The 18,486-nt window shown below is 34.7% G+C and overlaps 1 protein-coding gene across 3 annotated transcripts; it reads left to right on the forward strand.

Annotated features, from left to right (window-relative positions):
- Positions 1-1,596: 1,596 nt before the first annotated feature.
- LOC111382434 (F-box/LRR-repeat protein 14) lies at positions 1,597-17,233 on the forward strand. 3 transcript variants are annotated; one of them, XM_023006412.1, is made up of 16 exons: positions 1,597-1,821; positions 2,932-3,223; positions 3,328-3,456; positions 3,546-3,753; positions 4,039-4,185; positions 4,808-4,882; positions 6,095-6,166; positions 6,590-6,661; positions 7,430-7,501; positions 7,642-7,713; positions 8,566-8,637; positions 9,186-9,257; positions 9,809-9,952; positions 10,638-10,709; positions 11,167-11,313; positions 13,394-13,688. In XM_023006412.1, the coding sequence occupies exons 2-16, from the start codon at positions 3,026-3,028 to the stop codon at positions 13,420-13,422; spliced, it is 1,581 nt and encodes a 526-aa protein (XP_022862180.1). In that variant the 5' UTR covers positions 1,597-1,821; positions 2,932-3,025; the 3' UTR covers positions 13,423-13,688. The 3 variants fall into 3 exon arrangements, with proteins under 3 accessions (XP_022862180.1, XP_022862179.1, XP_022862178.1); XM_023006410.1 differs by lacking the exon at positions 13,394-13,688 and adding an exon at positions 16,735-17,233 and having other exon boundaries at positions 1,602-1,821; XM_023006411.1 differs by lacking the exons at positions 10,638-10,709; positions 13,394-13,688 and adding an exon at positions 16,735-17,233 and having other exon boundaries at positions 1,599-1,821.
- Positions 17,234-18,486: the final 1,253 nt, after the last annotated feature.

An 18,486-nucleotide genomic window follows, 5' to 3' on the forward strand; every position in this document is an offset into this window, starting at 1 on the left:
AAGTACTTGTTTGATATAAATTTTAAGTTAATTAAAATTAATTTTTTGATCATTATTTTACTATTTTAATCATTATTTTTGAATTATTATCTTACAAATAAAATTTACTTTATCTCTAACGATCAAAAAATTAATTATCAAAATCTCTATTAAATAAATAAACACTAAAGATGCTTAACCTTTGATTCGAATTGACAAAAGATTTCATCTGTCTCTCTCTCAATCAATCACCCTTGTTATTACCGCAATAATAAAACTGAAGCCGACCCAAACCGCCAATAACAAATTGCTAATAGGTTGCGTACAAATCTTCCAATCGTGGACCGACAAAATTGATAAGAGCAAGCATGATTAAAATGGAGAATTTCAGGCAAGGTCACACGACTTACATCTCTATTTCACGCTGGTCACTAAGTTCAATTTGTTTCATTTTAATCATTCAACTTATATTTTTATTTCAAGTTGACTCCTGTTTATAACTATTATCAAAACAAACAAGATTCATTGCCAAAACTAACTAACTTTTCAACAACTTGTATCTTTTGAGGCCAAAATTCTTGCATCGACTAGAAATATATTTTTTTCTAAAAATAAAGAAAGTCTTAGTGAATGAAAATCGATCGAATGTTTGGTTTTGAAACACCATTATTCGGTACGAACAATGACCAAATCAGCTAATTAGAAACTAACCATAAAAATGATGCTACATGGACTAACTTTCAAATAGAATGATAATAATTAGCACGAGTCTAGATAACACATACTTAATATGTTCAATTAAATCAATAAGATGATATTACATTTAAGTGAATTTAGCATTTAATTTCATGCAGCTGCCACGTCATAGTGATAAATATCATTATTTTTCCAAATAAATGTAGTTGTACTCTTAAACTTGTGATTATTATTGGGAATGCAATTTATTCCTCTTTGAGCTTAAAGATCACTTCAATCCCTGTTTGACCTTGCTTTTTAAAGTTTTTTTTTTTAAACTCATTTTCAACAATACATTTCATACAATTTATAATTATTATACGTTATCAACAAATTTTTTTAATAATTTTTATCAAAATATACTAAAAATTTGATTTTTTACTAAACCAAGCAAAGATTTAGACATTGTTTGAGCCAAATTCTTCTGAAAAATGCATTTTTCAACAATGTTTTGATATCATTTCAACCACACATTCTTTAATAAAATAATATTACATACAAATTCAAAATTTTTCTTTATTTTTTAACCACACATTTCCCATCAATACATTATTTAAAATTTAATTATTTCTCGAAAAATGGGGCTCAAAGAAGGGCTAATATATTTCGATTGAAAGCACACAACTTAATATATTTCGACTGAAAATTTTATTAATGTTGTGCTTCTTTTGTCGTGAGAAACTATACATATATAATTATTAATCACATTTTGTCATCCGATTCACGAATTATGTTCGTTTTGATTATATTACAGACGAAAACAACGATACAAATTTGATGACCAATACTAAACAAAATTGTAAGTTGGTTGACCTCTAGTGAATCAAAAATCTCAGTGAAAAAGACTGGACCCACACACAGTAAACCCCGGGCGCCTCCTTCATTCCCTCGTCGTTTTACCAAAGCAACCAAACTCCGAACCTGAATTTTTCTCACACGCGGCCAGTAGACGTTGGCTCGGATTCTGACTTGGATGAATTGCGGTGGGCGTCAGAACTATTTATCTTCTTATACCTCTACCAGCAGACTTCCCTTCTCTGTCTCTCTCTCTCTCTGCCTCTCTCCCTTATTTATATACGTGACTGTTCAGATGATCGTTGAATTGAGGTTCGATTTTTGTTCCTTTAATGTTTTAAATCCTCGTTGGCTGCTTGACATATTGAAAAAGTAATTTTTTCTGCTCTCCATGATGTTTTGATATACGAAAAAATTATTCTGTGAAGAAAATAAAGCACGGGATATGGACTGACTATGAAACTGAAAAGTTCTATTATATTTTTTAATTTTACGGGATTTGTTAATTTTTGTCGAGTGAAAAAAAAATCGAGTTCAATTCATGGAAATATTACTTACTATTGGGTTTGAGTTTATGGGTTAAGATAATTTGTTTTTATTGAATAATTTGTTTTTATTGGAGATAGCCTTTTTGGGTATTAGCATTATTTAAATGGAAATCGTTGTGTGGAACTGAAGTTCACATTCACAGGCATTCACTTCGGGAATCTAGTTTCCCAGTAGAGCTTGTTTATAGTAGTAAAAGATTACATCAGTTGTTAACTGTCTTGATTTTCAATCGTTTGAGATGTGGAGTCGAGAATAATGGCTTCTCTAACAATAGTTATGTACCACGCTTAGTTTTTGTGATTAGTAAAGGGCCAACTTCCAGGGATTAATAACCTTGCAAATTTGCAATGAAAAAAATTCAGTGGTGTAAAAGTTGTAAATTTATGCTTGCACTCGCACACAATTTTTACCATCTCGTCCTATACAACATTCAAAGTTCTTCCATGGTGTCTCAAATTCAAAATTGTGTTTTTGCTTGTTAATTTCATATGTAAATCTGAACACATAATTATGTGCATTGTGAACTTGTGATTGATACTCTTATGCATATGAGCTTAAATAGTAGCTGTAATGCTCTATCTCTATATATTTTTTGGTATTTATATGACCACTTTCCATGTTTGACACTATTAATTCATTGCCATAGTCAAAAGAATCGAGTGTGCAAAATAATTTTTGTAGTGCCACCATGTATACCTATTGCATTTATTCCCTTTTGATTAAGTAATATTATGATGCGGCAGTGGCCACATTATTATGGCACGCTTTCTTAGAAGTCCTGGTGGATGGTTTTAATTTGAGTGCATAAAGGTCCAACTATAATTGAGGATGTCATGGCTAATGGCTACAAGATCGGATTGTTTTCTTTTGCAGGGTACAGTTGACAGATATCTGATATTGGTGATTAATGATTCACTCCACTACTTATCTGCATTGTTGATCCGCATAAATTATTATATAGTCCTGAATGGGGGGAGCTTGTTCCAGGAAGCAGGACCAACAGGACAACGAGGATGATCTACACAGACGAGTCTCTGGAAGATATTTTAAAAGTGGGAGCTCAAAATGGCTAAGAACTTCATTTTCTAGAGCATCTACAGACATTAGTCAGGGGATAGGAAGTTGTCCGTCACTTATGGAATTATGCATTTCTAGGATTCGGGAAGTATGTTGTTGGCTTGCATACATGCTCTTCTTAATACCTCTTTTTCTGCAGGAAGAGTAAGAATTACTTCTTGTGTTGATGGGCATTTTTTTTTATCATTGAAGGACATAAACAAATATAGCACCTTCTCTATGTTACCAAGGGATATAAGTCAACAGATTTTTGATGATCTGGTCTGTTCCCAGTGCCTATCTGATTATATACTTGAAGCTTTTCGGGATTGTGCTCTTCAGGTACCTCTTACACTGTTCAAAAGCCTTATGTGGAGTAGGTACTTGGATTGGTATAAGTTTAACGAGGAATCTGTTATTGTTCTTTGCAGGATATTAATCTGGGAGAATACCCAGGATTTAATGACAGTTGGATGGATGTCATCTCTTCACAGGGTTCATCTTTATTATCCGTGGATCTTTCGGGTTCTGATGTTACTGATTCTGGATTGATTAATCTTAAAGATTGCAGAAATCTTCAAGCCTTGAATTTTAATTATTGTGATCAAATTTCAGACCAGGGTCTGAAACAGATCAGCGGTAAAATTTTCTTCCCCAACTACATATCACTAAAGAAGTTTTTAAATACACATTCTTAAATCAAAGCCCCAAAGGTTTAAAAAAATAAAAATACTTAGATGATTTTCTTTTCAAATGATAAATAAAAATAATTGCATATACAATTTTCTAGGATGGCTAGTACTGTTATGAGAGAGAGAGAGTTAGAGAGAGAGAGAGAGAGAGAGAGAGAGAGAGAGAGAGAGAGAGAGAGAGACTTTCAGGTCATTGAAAACTGATGCATGCGATTATTGTTGAACCTTTCAGGTCTTTCAAACCTGACAACTATAAGTTTTAGAAAGAACAACTTGATTACTGATCAAGGAATGCGTTACTTATCTGGCCTAACCAACTTGGTGAAGTTGGACCTGGAGAGATGTCCAAAAATCCATGGAGGGCTTGTTCACCTTGAAGGTATGTTAATTTTAACTCCTGACTAGTGACTTAGAGTATAATAATTCATTGGTTGATTGTATCATTGACCATTTCTTCTTCTTCTTCTTCTTTTTTTTTTTGGTACGAGGAGAGATTCTTTAAACATGAAATGCTCTCAATTTTAAAGAGTTAATCCTTAAAATCATACTCTAAGAGACTTAAATTAATATTTTAATTTAGATAGTTTGGAGAGCCAAACTCACTTTCTATAATTAAATGCATTCAAAATATTTCAATTTTCAATGTAGTAAAATAATAAAATAATATATAGAAAAGGCAGTTAAAATAAAAGATAGAGAAAAATAATAAATATTTTTTGGGAATAGTAAAATAAGTGTTAAATATAAAGAGTTTGTTGAAGTACTTCAAAATTTTAACACTCTAAATTTATAGATGTTCTACAAATGATGGAATATGCTCTTTAAAAATAGAGAGTCTCTTCGAGATGCTCTTAATCTTGTTAATTCCACATTGAGTATAAAGCCTGTCATTTTCTAAGCGGCTTAGGTGGGGATAATACATTATATCAATTAGTGAAAATAATTGCATGCTTCTATAGTTGTTGTTTCTATCGTTGTACATTATGTTTTGTATGCGATAGGTCTTTCAAAGATCGAGTCTCTGAATGTCAATTGCTGCAATTGCATAACTGATGCTGATATGAAGGCTGTCTCAGGTAGTTCATGTTCTCCTATTTATCAGTCCCTCCTGTGAGTATAGAAAAACATTCCAAAAGCGCAAGACACTGTTTACTTCTGTTTTCCATTTATGTAGGAATGTACTTGTATGTTTGATTTGTCCGCATTCAAACGCTTCGTATATATCGTGGACATTTTATTGTCCTCCAAATGGGAGTATGAAGATGTATAAAGGGCCCAAGGCTGAATTTCTTTCCCAAGCTGTGATTTTTATTATTATTTTGCACTTTAGGTCTGATTTTTATTGACATGAATTACTGTGATAAATGCTCACAAAAGGCGATTCTTTGGAGGGACGGGATGCATAGTTATTAAAATCGGACTGACCTGAAACCGGTGAACTGAGCCCTGGTCTGGTCCGGTGATATCCGACTGGTCTTTAAATGTCCAAAATTTTATTAATATGGAGGTCTGATCCCAGGACATCTTGGACACTTGTGAGGAACAAACCTCTAGGTTGTTCCTTTATGTTGTAGTATAGTGAACCTATAATATATATTTATCATTTTCATGTATCTAAGATATATGATTTTTTTTGTAATAAAGTGAACCTATAATATTTATTAATCATTTTCATGTATCTAAAATATATAATTTTTATTAATCACAAACTTTTGATTAATATGATATTTAATATTTTCATTTATCTATAATTATTTATTATTAGAAAATCAACATATATAAAATTTTTAATAAAAAATCATCATATCTAGTTTTTAACTTCTTAGAAAATATTGTTTTAATTTTAATGTATTGTACATGAAAAATTAAAGAAACAATTCGATTTTTTTCATAATAAAAAAGCATGTAAATGATTTAAGGAATTTAAGCCCTTGTTTGTGCCCCATTTTAAAAAAATTAGTAAATGAATTAATATATATATATATATATATATTGTCGAATAGTATTTTGACTGTATTTCAACCACACATTCGTTAATAAAATAATATCACATGCAAATTCAAAACTTTTTTTAACTACACATTTTTCATCAATAAATTATTCAAAAATGTATTTTTTTTACTTTTTTTTTATTATTTTTTTAATAGAATGGGGCTCAATCAAGCCCTAAATAATTATTTTGAAAAATTATAGTTTTTAAACATCAACCTGCCGGTTGGACCAGTGACCCTCCAACACAATCCATGTACTTTTATTGGGTTAAAGATCCATTCTGGTCTCTTTTTCAGGGCTCAGAAGCTTGAAATCGTTACAAATTGCATCTAGTAAAGTTACAGACAATGGCGTGACTTTTCTGAAAGGTAATTCGCTTGAGCTTTATATCAATAATTTGGTATTTTCAAAGCATTTAGAATTGAAACCATTTCTGCCATGTCCAATCGTATAGTAGTTAGAGGCAATTCTCATGTGACTTTAAATGTTTAAAACTTTTGCTGTGTTCTTGTAATAAAAATTTTGCAGACTATTTAAAGTTAGCTATTGGTCAGAAAGATTTGACTATTTCACCATGATGGATGTAGATGAGTTTTCCATTTCCCAATATTTTGTACTTTTCTTGACAACATCAAGTCATAAACTTTTTCCATCTGTCCGATTCATACTCATATACTTGTAGGTCCAGATAACTTATTTGTGAAGAAAGAAGGTTGCACTTTTGTAGCACTAATACCTCAATAGACATTCAGAGGACTAAATTTTCTGATTATTTGTCATGTTCCTTGTAGCTTTGCACAAGCTCACTCTTTTGAACATGGAGGGTTGCCGTGTCACTGCTGCATGCTTGGAGTCACTTTCAGGTTCATCTTATGCTTGGTTTTTATAGTTATGACTATACGATAAAATCCTAGCAAACTGATAGTGGAGAATCTCATGTTCATATTTTGCATGGCTACAATGTATTTGAATAGAGGTTTAGTTTGTTGCTATTGTCGTTTTAATGTTATAAAATCTGATCAAGATGGATCACTTTGATAAAATCAATCAAGAATTTTTACGTTTTGAGTTAAATGAACTTTCAAATTTTTCTGCTATTTTGGGAAGTGTTATGCCACCGTGTTATGGGGCACCTTTGCGATTCCTGTAAAAAGGTGGCCCGTGTGTGGAATGGGAGCTTGTTACACTGTTGCATCACTATTATGTTCAATAGGAATTGTGTAAAGGACACAAGTGAAGAAATGCTTATCAATCTGCAGTTGGATCAAAGCAGCTGCATGCTAGTCGTGATTTATTTGACACAACACTATTAGTGTTGGGGTAGGAGCCGTGGCAATGGGGTGCAGTATACTAACTAGCTTGCTTGTGTGATTACAACTTACAAAAACTAGGCATACCTTATAGACATTAGAAGTCTGACAAAACAAACTGCCTTGTCACAAGTATATACAAGATTGCATGCAAAATCCAACATTTTGACTTCTTAATTTGTCTAGAAACTGTTGAAGAAGTTTGGAGCCTATTAGATGGCCATGAGTGGCATCAAGGGTTCCTTTACACAATGTCATGTGCATCTTCATTATTTTTGTTTCTTTATTTTGATTTCTCTCTCTCTCTCTCTCTGTCTACAGTTCTTGGTGCCTTGCTATATTTGAATCTAAGCAGATGCAATTTGACTAATGATGGTTCTGACAAGTTTTCAAGTGAGTCCTATTCAAGCATCCACTCTAATTATCTCAAGTTCAAAGTCAACCGTTTCCATATTACCATTTATTTGTAATTTTTATAATTAAGTGCTAATACGATATTGAAACTAATTTTTTGCATTTTTTGTTTCACACAGAGCTGCAAAGTCTTAAAGTATTGAACTTGGGATTCAACGACATCTCAGATGCTATTTTGGTTCACCTGAAAGGTGAAATTCTCTCCTAATATGTATCAAAATGGTGAGAGAATTTCAATGGCCCCTCCACACCAACAAGAATAAACCAAGGGAAAAAGGGAGAAAAATAAAGGAGACGTGGAACTTTCTCGTTGTATCTGTAGAAACATTAAGAGGGCTTTTCCCCATCTTTATTTCTTAGTAAATTTTAACAAATGATTGGGGGTCGGTCAGAGATTTTATTACTTAGATAGCTCTCTCAGAATTTCTTTCAAAGCTCACTGCTATTTATTTATTTTCTTCAAAATGGAAAACTTGTTGCTGTATGAAAATTTCACTGGGCTTCCATGATGTTTGTCATTGTCCCCATGAATAGAAGCATTATGTAATCGATTACTTAAGCGAACTAACGATATCATCAAAAATTATTCTCTCAACTTTTATGAAATGGGGAAAGGGGAGGATGAAAAATGGTGTGGAGCTGAAAATAACTGAGAAGTAACCACCCTTTGCCACAGTGACCCCTGGCAGGTTGGGGACAGGGCAGGTTTGGGGGGTGGGATTTCTGGTGGAAGTGTAGAGGTTGTAGACTTTGGTGCTTACACTTTTGGTTCCTTTCTTTTCTTGTAATTCTCTCTCCCCCCTCCTTCTCACATTTATGGCCCGTGTTTAATGTGGGAAGTAGGGGTTGTGTTTAGGTGTGGGGAACAACAAGCTACTCTATTTTGTAACAATATTGTTTCTGCTGTTGATTTCCATCTAAAGTTATGTATTTGTTGGTTTTTGCACTTCCGCACATAGTTTAGTACTTAAGTATGATATCTGAAGTTGGGTGTAAGGAAATTTATATTCGAGTTAGGTAATTCCGTTATGCATGCATTTCAGGTTTAACAAATTTGGAGAGCTTAAACCTGGATTCTTGCAGGATTAGTGATGAAGGGATGATTAATCTTGCAGGTTATTCTTATTCTATATTTTACTGAGTAAATTGTGATACTTCCTATTCTCTGGATTTGTGGAAATAGACGATAGAATTTGATGCAGCTGCACTTTGATATATGATCACTTGCATTTTTATTTTTTTTTATATGAACCCAATTATTATTGTTTTTGATGAATAAATTCACCTGAAGTCTATGGCTCCAGCTCGGTCTTGTATTTCAGCGATAAAATTGGGAAGGAATTTTGAAACAAAATTTTCATCTCCCTCTAGATAAAAATCGAATATAAAGGATTGAGATATTTAAGCGTCACATAAGCTAAAAAATTAAATTTATAAATTGAATCTCTTAGTTTTATTTCTCTCAATTTATTTTGCACTGTTCTTGAGGTCTAAAAGCAAAGTAAGGGTTCTTACTGGAATATTGACTTTTGTCTTTAACTTGTTATGATGATTTCATTTAGTTTCTTATTTATTTCTCTCCTCTACAACTTGTCAAACTGCTGTCCTCCCTGTTTAACATTTGTCTTCGACTTTTTCTTCTCTTTTGGCATATGAGATTCAGGTCTACATCGTCTGAAATCCTTGGTGTTGTCTGATACTGGAGTTGGAAGCGGTGGACTGCACCATCTCTCTGGTTAGGCACAAGTCTCTCACTTATTATAAGAACTGTGTATAAAGAGGCGTAGCTATTGCAAATATAAGCCCTTGTTTGGGCTCAATTAAAATCAAATTTTGGGGAAAATGTAGTTTGGAATAGTGATTCTTGGAGAATGTGTGGTTGAAAAAGAAGAAAAAGTTTTGGATTTACGTGTAATATTATTTTATTGGATAATGTGTGGTTGAAAGGAAAGAGAGAAATCCATTTTGAATAAAATGGAGCAGAAATAGGGGCTAAATAAGGTTTAGTTACGAGGTTCTTCCTTCCTGGAGATTGGTGAATTTTCAAAGAGAAGTATCGTTGTTCAGTTTAGCTTAAATGATTCCATTTAGCTCCATGAAATGGTTCAATATAGAATGATAAGCAGGTACTCAATCAGTAATTTTTAAAAATCTGTTGAAATTTTGAACACTAGTTTCTTTCACGTGCACCAAAATTGTGTATGATTGGGTAGCATACACGTGATTGTTACATCATAAGTTTGAATTAAAATTCAATTTGATCATCTATTTGTTTTAATCTTGTAGGTTTAGTTAATCTGGAGAGTTTGAATCTGTCCTTCACTGACGTCACTGATGGTGGTTTAAGAAAGTTGTCTGGTTTATCATCTCTCAAATCTCTCAACTTAGACGCTCGTCAAATTACAGATATTGGCCTTGCTGCTCTTACAAGTAAGCATCTTTCAGATGGTTATTATCATGATGTATCTGTAAGCGTTTATGTGAGTTTCAGATCCTCGATTCAGTTAATAATAGAACAAAAAGGTGTTGAATATATAAATATTATCATTATTCTTTATTCAGTGATACAAAGGAGCAATCATATGCTGTAGCTAGTGGAGTACCAGGAAAAAAATGTTTTTGTTATTTTTCCTTCTTTCTGTGAAAAAGCTAGCTTTTCCCTAGTTTTAGGTAATGTTTTGCAGATGCTAAAACCTATTTTGTGTCTTAACTATAATAAGTTTTCAGTTAGCGAAAATAAGTTTTGTTTGAAACCAAGTAACGGTAGAGAAAAAATGACAAATTTTGTATAGTCAACGGTATGGGTCCACAACAATTTCTTGTAATTTTCATCAATAAAATAAAATAAAATAATTATTCGCATTTCATCTTTTGCATTATGTTGTGAGACACGAAATATTACTCACACCAGAAACATGTGAAATGACAGTTTAAATCAAGATTAACTCATTCTTGAACTAACTAACCTGGTTTGGTTCACTCTTGAACTGAACTGAAAACAAGAAATTTTGCTTTGCTAAATTTCTTACACTCTTCCTTTTACATGGTGTTACTGTTGCCAGCATCAATCATTCTTTTTATTTATTCTTAATTTCCAAATTCTCCTCTGTTGCAGATTTGACTGGGTTAACTCATTTGGATCTATTTGGAGCACGGATTACTGATTCTGGAACTAATTATTTGCGATGTATGCTAAGAACTCACCTCAATATACTCTATATGTAGTACCTCCTTGATGTGAAGTACCTGAAAGAAATGGATTTGTGATTTATTAGAGATGATTAATCCCCGTTAACGAGAACTTTTGCAGTCTCAGACCCTTCTCTCCTCAAAACCCTGCTTCCCTTCAGATGCCAAAATACGAAAAACAAGTAAACAAAACTGAGAAAGCCGCGTATCTTTACTAGTTGGGGAATCCATTTCTCAAATTAACTCCCCAACTGTAAAAAAGTATTTCTGTATTTGTAAAACCATAACTATACAAGAGGTTGGAGAAGCTTGCCTGTGCACTTTTGAATTAGTTTTGTAAGTTACCTATAGTATGCTGTCAAGTTAGTGCCCGTCGTTTTTAGTGACATTTACATTTCATTGTTTATTTATTATTTTATTTATTTATTTATTTAAATTTTTTGTGCTATCTTTAGCTTTTAAGAACCTGCGCTCCCTGGAAATTTGCGGTGGTGGGTTAACTGATGCAGGCGTGAGGAATATCAAAGATCTTACATCCTTGACGCTTCTGAGTCTATCCCAAAACCATCACTTGACAGACAAGTGTTTGAAATCAATTTCTGGTACTTTCTTAGAGACTATAAGATCAATTTTCTCTGTTCTCTTATTAAATACAAACAAATCATTTTTCTGTGCACTCACATGCCATGCTTGTTATACTGGATTTGACGGTACTCGATAAGATTAGAGAGACAAGTTATATCTGTTACCGTAGATAATTAGGGAATTATCTTTATACTTAGAAACTTACCTTTTGGTTAAGATACTTGATTTTTAGGGATTGTTGTTTCCTTGTAAAATCTAAGACTATGCAATATATAGATAAGTATAAAGTACGTAAAACACACAAAAATTTTAGAAAAGTCATACCAATTTTCTCTCGATTCTTAACTTCTTTAACATGGTATCAGAGCCGAAATTCTGAATCCCAACCCGTTCTTGTTTTTTTTCTCGAATCTGGCTTCTCTTCCGGTTGTTAGCGGCGTCTCAACTCTCTTGAGGTAGGCGTATTGCTGTTTCTTGGTGGCTGTGTGAATTTTGGCCTTTTTCTCTGCGTCTTCTTGTTTCCGATGACGTTGACTGGTGGCTTCTCCCGTGATTTCTTGGTTGGCTATGTCTTCTGTGGTCTTGGTTGCCTTTGGTCGACAATTTGGTGAGGTCAGTTCTGTTCGATGTCTTCTGTTCGTTGGGTTCTACTTCAGGTAGCGTATCTTCTAGTGTGGGAGTCAATTTCTGGTGTGGGCAATCAAGTTTTGGTTTGGTCTGTCAAAAACTGATTTGGGCACCTCTTTATTGCAGTCAACTTGTAATTGCATATTGTACTCATTATGTCTTCAGATAAATTAGAGTCTTCCCTTATTTGGTTTAATAGCAAAAATTACTCTGCTTGGGAGATCAAAGGAAAGGAATTGTGGGGTCACCTTGATGGTAGTGATCCCGATCCTACAAATGTGGAGGCTTTGTTCAAGTGGGAAATAAAGGATGCTCGGGTGATGACCTGGATTTCTTAGTTCGGTTGAGCCTCAACTTGTTCTCAATCCGAGGCCTTATAAAACTGCTGCTGATATGTGGGATTACTTTGGTAAGGTTTACAAACAAGACAACATAGCTTGACGATTTCAATTGGAATATGAGATGGATAATTTTACACAGGGTCCCTCCCTTCATTAAGGGAATGAGAAGTCCGGGATAAAAGCCACAGTAGAGTAGATTGATAGATTCATAGTCCCTGTCTCTCCATTGAGGAATATTTTTCTGGTTTTAAAAATCTATGGGCTGAATATTCAAATATTGTCTATGTTAATGTTCCACCTGCAGCTCTATCTGCTGTTCAAACAATACATGAAACAAGAGAGATCAAATCTTGATGAAACTACGTCCTGACTTTGAGGTTGCACGTTCTAATTTGATGAATCATCCTGTACCATCTTTGGATACTTGTTTGGGTAAACTCCTTCGTGAGGAGCAACATATAGTAACTCAGGCTACCATGGAACATAGGGCTACTACCAATACTCCTGTTACTATGGCTTATGCAGCACAAGGAAGAAGTAAGGGTTGTGACATGCGTGTTGTCCAGTGCTATAGCTGTAAAGCTTTTGGTCATATTGCTCGAGACTATCATAAGAAACATTGTAACTATTGCAAGAATCAGGGTCATCACATCTCCATTTGTCCTATCCGTCCTAAACGGAAGCACAACAGTGCATATCATACCTCCATTGGTGCCAATAGCTCCGCTACATTACCTATTGCCTCACTAGTTGTTCCTAATCCTGCTTCTGCTACCTTAGCGAACCACGACACACTCACTCCTAAAATGGTACAATAGATGATCAATTCTGATTTTTCTGCTTTTGGCCTCTCAGAGTTTCTTCTAAGCTATGGTTTTTTTTTTAACTCCGGAGCCTCTAACCATATGACCAGTACTATTGTTCCTCTTTTCAATGTTAGAAAGTATGATGGTAATCTGAAAATTCACACCGCTGATGGCAATTCTTTGCCTATTAGCGCTGTTGGTGATCTTTCCTCCTCTACTGATGTTTTGTGTCTCCTTATCTTTCTACAAATTTAATATTTGTTGGTCAATTGGTTGACAATAATTGTGACGTCCATTTTTCTCGGTCTGGTTGTGTTGTGCAGGATCGAGTGACCAGAGAGATAATCGCTAAGCGGCCTAAAGTGGGACGACTCTTTCCTTTGCATATTTCTCCGTCGCCAATTTTTCGTAGTTCTCATTTACTTTCCTTTGCATGTAATGCTGTTAGTCCTAGAAATAAATTGTGGCATAGACGTCTAGGCCACTCAAACTCGGATGTACTTCATACTTTATTTAATTCTAGCTTCTTGGGAAATAAAAGCATGTTCTTCTCTTGATCTTTCTTTTGATTGTATAGCATGCAAAATTGTCTAAAGTAAAGTTCTACCTTTTCCTTCTCATGGATCTCGAGCATCACAATGTTTTGATATTATTCATAGTGATGTTTGGGGAATTTCACCTATTATTTTTCATGTGCATTATAAAAATTTTGCTACGTTCATTGATGACTTTAGTCGCTTTCTTTGGGTTTACTTTTTACGAGCTAAGGTAAACGTCTTTTTGGTTTTTAAGCGCTTCCTTGCCTTTCTTGATACTCAATTCTCTACTGGCATTAAGATTTTGCAATCTGATTCTGGAGGAGAATATATGTCCAATGAGTTTCAGGACTTTCTCCAAATGAGAGGTATCATTTCTCAACGTTCTTGTCCTTCGACGCCATAGCAAAATGGTGTTGCTGAAAGAAAAAATCGCCACCTTCTTGATATGATAAGAACTCTTTTACTTAAATCATCCGTCCCTCCTCGATTTTGATGTTATGGTTTTTTCTACTTCAGTTAATTAAATCAATTGTTTACCCCCTCTAACATTAAATCACGTCTCTCCTTTCTTTAAATTGTTTGGTCATTCACCCTCATATTTTGATCTTCGTACATTTGGTTGTATTTGTTTCGTACATCTCCCTACTCATGAACGAAATAAACTTATAGCTCAGTCCGTCAAATGCGCTTTTCTTGGTTATGCTATTTCTCAAAAAGGCTATGTTTGTTATGACCATCATGCTCAGCGTATTCGTATTTCTCGGAATGTGGTTTTCCTTGAAAACCAATATTTTTTTCCATCTCATGTTAAGCTATTGTCTACATCTTTATCTCTTTTACATAGCTTTTCTGACTCCTCGACAAGTGTGGAATGATTTAAACCTGGTCTTGTATATGAACGACGTCGTTATTGTGAGTCTGGCTCCACTATTACCCCTCAAGATCTCGAGTCGGCGCATGATCCTGCTACAATGCTCACCCCTCTTCATCGTTCTACTGGTCCTTCTCAACCACCCGATAGGTGTGGTTTCTCACCCCTTGTTTCTCTTATAGCTACTTTATCCTCTATTTCCATTCCCTCTTGCTACAAGCAGGTCATGGAACATGAGTGTTGGCAAAATGCAATAAAAGCGAAACTTTAGGCACTTGAAGAAAATCACACCTGGGACATTGTTCCTTGTCCCTCAACAATCAAACCTATTGGGAGTAAGTAGGATTTCTTCATAAAACTTCGTTCTGATGGATCCTTGGATTGGTATAAAGCTCGCCTCATGGCCCTAGGTAATAGATAGGACTATGGGATTGACTATGAGGAGACATTTGCTCCCGTTGCCAAAATGACCACAATTCGAACAATCATAGCTATTGCCGCCTCACAGTCGTGGCAACTACATCAGATTGATATGAAGAACGCCTTTCTTCACGAAGAGATCTATATGAAGTTTCTCCCTAATATGACATCTTTTTCTTATGATGTTTGTAAGCTAAGGCGTTCTTTGTATGGGTTCAAGTAGGCTCCTCGAGCTTGGTTTGCAAAGTTTCGTAACACACTCATTGACTTTAGCTTTACACAAAGTCAATATGATTCTTCTCTCTTCTTCCACTAGTCTGCATTAGGTATTGTTCTTCTTTTGATTTATGTGGATGATATCATTATTACTAGCACTCACTGTGATGTTATTACTAAGCTTCAAAAGCTGTTGTATGCAACTTTCCATATGAAAGATCTAGGCCAGCTCACATATTGCTTGGGACTGGAGGTTCATCATCGGGCCAGTGGAATTTTCTTAAACCAACATTAGTATATTCATGATCTTATCGCGTTAGCTAGGTTGGAGGATATTTCTTCTGTAGATACACCCATGGAGGTCAATTTAAAATACAGGAAAGATGAAGGGGATCTGTTAGATGATCCTACTCTCTATCGACTTCTAGTTGGGAGTGTTATCTATTTGACCACTACTCGCCCGGATATCTCATAGGCTGTTCATCAGGTCAGCTAGTTTACGTCTTCAGCTCGACATCTTCATCTTGCTGCAATTCGTCGCATTGTCTGCTATCTTCGCGGATCGCCTGTTCTTGGGTTATTCTTTCCTATAGGCTCATTACTTCAGCTTGTTGCCTACAGTGATGCTTATTGGGCTGGGTGTCCGAATACGCGTCGATCTACTAATGGTTGATGTATGTTTTTAGGTGATGCTTTAATCTCTTGGAAATGTAAGAAATAAGATCGTGTTTCTAAATCATCTACTGAGGTTGAATATCGTGCCATGTCTATGGCTTGTTCTGAAATTATTTGGTTACAGGGTCTTCTTGAAGAACTTGGGTTTCCTTAGACTATTCCTACACCTCTTCATGCGGATAACACTAGTGCTGTTCAAATTGCAAATAATTCTGTCTTTCATGAACGCATCAAACACATTGAAGTTGATTGTCACTTTATTCGTGACGTTGAGGATCGAGTGATATCTCTTCCCTACATTTCTTCTGATCTCCAAGTGGCACATGCCTTCACCAAAGCAATGATTCGACGGCGATATCAGTTCCTTGTTGGCAAATTGTAACTGGTTGACCTCACATCATCAATTTGAGGGGGGATGTTACCGTAGATAATTAGGGAATTATCTTCATGCTTGGAAACTTACCTTTTGGTTAAGATACCTAATTTTTAGGGATTGTAGTTTCCTTGTAAAATCAAAGACTATGCAATATATAGACGAGTACAAAGGATGTAAAACACACAAAAATTTGAGAAAAATCATACCAATTTTCTCTCGATTCTTGACTTCTTTAACAAAATCCTGTGCAATACTGTCTAGTTGTGTGTACCAAACATGTTGCCAAAGTTCATCTGCATTTTATCTGTGTATTGAGAATACATTTCACAACTTCTGTCTAGGTTTTTGCCGTGCGAATTCATGGACTATAGGAATTGTTTAGTATTCTTAAATACTAGGACATGCCTTTTGTTTTGTTGACACGATGAAACTCCAAACGAATTTGGATGATGATTTTAAAGAACTGTTATTTGTTAATTTATGCTGACTGTTTGTGCTTAATCTACTATCAACTGGCTTTCTTGTTATCCAAGTTTGAATGTTCCGTGTTTCCTTGTACATTTGCAGGACTCACACAACTGGTTTCTTTGAACATCGCAAATTCTCGAATAACAAGGGCGGGTTTGCAGCATCTTAAGCCCCTCAAAAATTTGAAATCACTGACTCTGGAGTCCTGCAAGGTGACTGCCGATGACATGAAGAAGCTTCAATCAACTGACCTCCCAAATCTGGTGAGTTTTAGGCCGGAGTAGAACTGGTGGAAAATGCTTATAGATATTTCATCAATATCGGATAATCTTCTGTACATATGGTCAAATTGTACATATCCAAGACTTCGAAGTTTGCATTGAATGCGTGGCGAAATGAATTCTGCCCATGCTGTGTGTGAAGCGTTCTTTCATATTATTTCGATCGTACCTGAAAGAAATGTAAATAAGAACTTCCTTGGCATGGCTTAAATTTCTTTCCTTTAGTTTTATAATAAATTGACTCCAAAACCTTTGTAAATATATATTGACAGGTTGCTTTTGGATATGATGATTTGGGAGCAGTTCTGTTCTTATTCTGTCCGTGGTTTTGATAATACTTTTTATCTTTTTATGCTAATATTTCACTTATTGAACAATTTTCTATAATCAGGCGGTGACCTAAAGATGTTCCCCCTACAAAAATAAAATTTCTAGATACTGTGAGAATAAGATATCTCTTCGATTGTAAGATTTTTGCCATTACATTGTACAGTTTTGGGTTACTAACATGAATGGTAGGCCCCTCTAGTTTTAGGGCTTATTTTGTACGTAATTTTGCACTATAAATTCTGAAAAACCAGAAAAATAGAGAGTATTTAGGATGTATAACTTCAATTAACAGTATTGGCCAAACTAATATATTCATTTGAGCAATTTATTTAAATTTTGCCTGTTGATATTAACAATTTTCTTCTCTGCCGGGTCACGAAATCTAGCATTTTTCACTCAAACTTGAATTTTTATTAATGAAAAGGGCAATAATCATGTTTTGAATTATACAAGATTTATCCATGCATGAGACATGGCTTGGCCCAACCAAACTTGTCACTTCTACTAATCAAAATGCACGCGGATATGCTAGTTTTGTTAGCTAGACTTTCCCCAATCTGGCACCCAGACATATGGGATTAGATCGCTCGGGAAAGCCTTTTCTTTAGAATAATGGGGGCATTTGAGAGTATTCTAGTCAGGTCGTGTGCTTCCATTCTTATATTCTGATTGTTCTTATCGAGCTGGTGAATCTAAAGTCTTAGGTTATTGACAAATTTGACAAAGAAGGGTGTCATGGTCTGAACCTTAAGAATGAGAAAAGTTCCTCACATTTCGATAGAGGAAATACTGTAAAGATCAATTAGCAATGTTTTGGGCCAATATGATAATAAATGTTATTTTATTTTAGTTTCTATTCAATGTAATTTTGATTTTGGGTGTCAATGGACCATGTATGGTTTACTTGTTGAAGGGTCAATTTGATCCTTTCAAAGTTTTCATTCAGCATGATGGAAAGTTTAGGTCATAATGCCTCGTAAACAAGGCCTTGCACATCTGGGCCGCTAGGATCGATCGACCTAGCCATTTTGACACCCCTATATTTTACTAATTGAGGGTGTGTTTTTCCCATTTCGGTTATATTAGGGGTTTAAATGTTATTATTATATTTATATGGGTTTAAAGTATAAAATGAGTAAAATTAAAGAGAGCCAAGTCAAATATGACCAAAATTCCTCAATTTTAGCCTCCGTTTGATACTCATTAATTTTCATTTCATTACATTTCATTTTCTCTTTCC

The sequence above is a fragment of the Olea europaea genome, unplaced genomic scaffold (genome assembly GCF_002742605.1).
Source record: "Olea europaea var. sylvestris unplaced genomic scaffold, O_europaea_v1 scaffold2498, whole genome shotgun sequence".
Classification (NCBI taxonomy): domain Eukaryota; kingdom Viridiplantae; phylum Streptophyta; class Magnoliopsida; order Lamiales; family Oleaceae; genus Olea; species Olea europaea.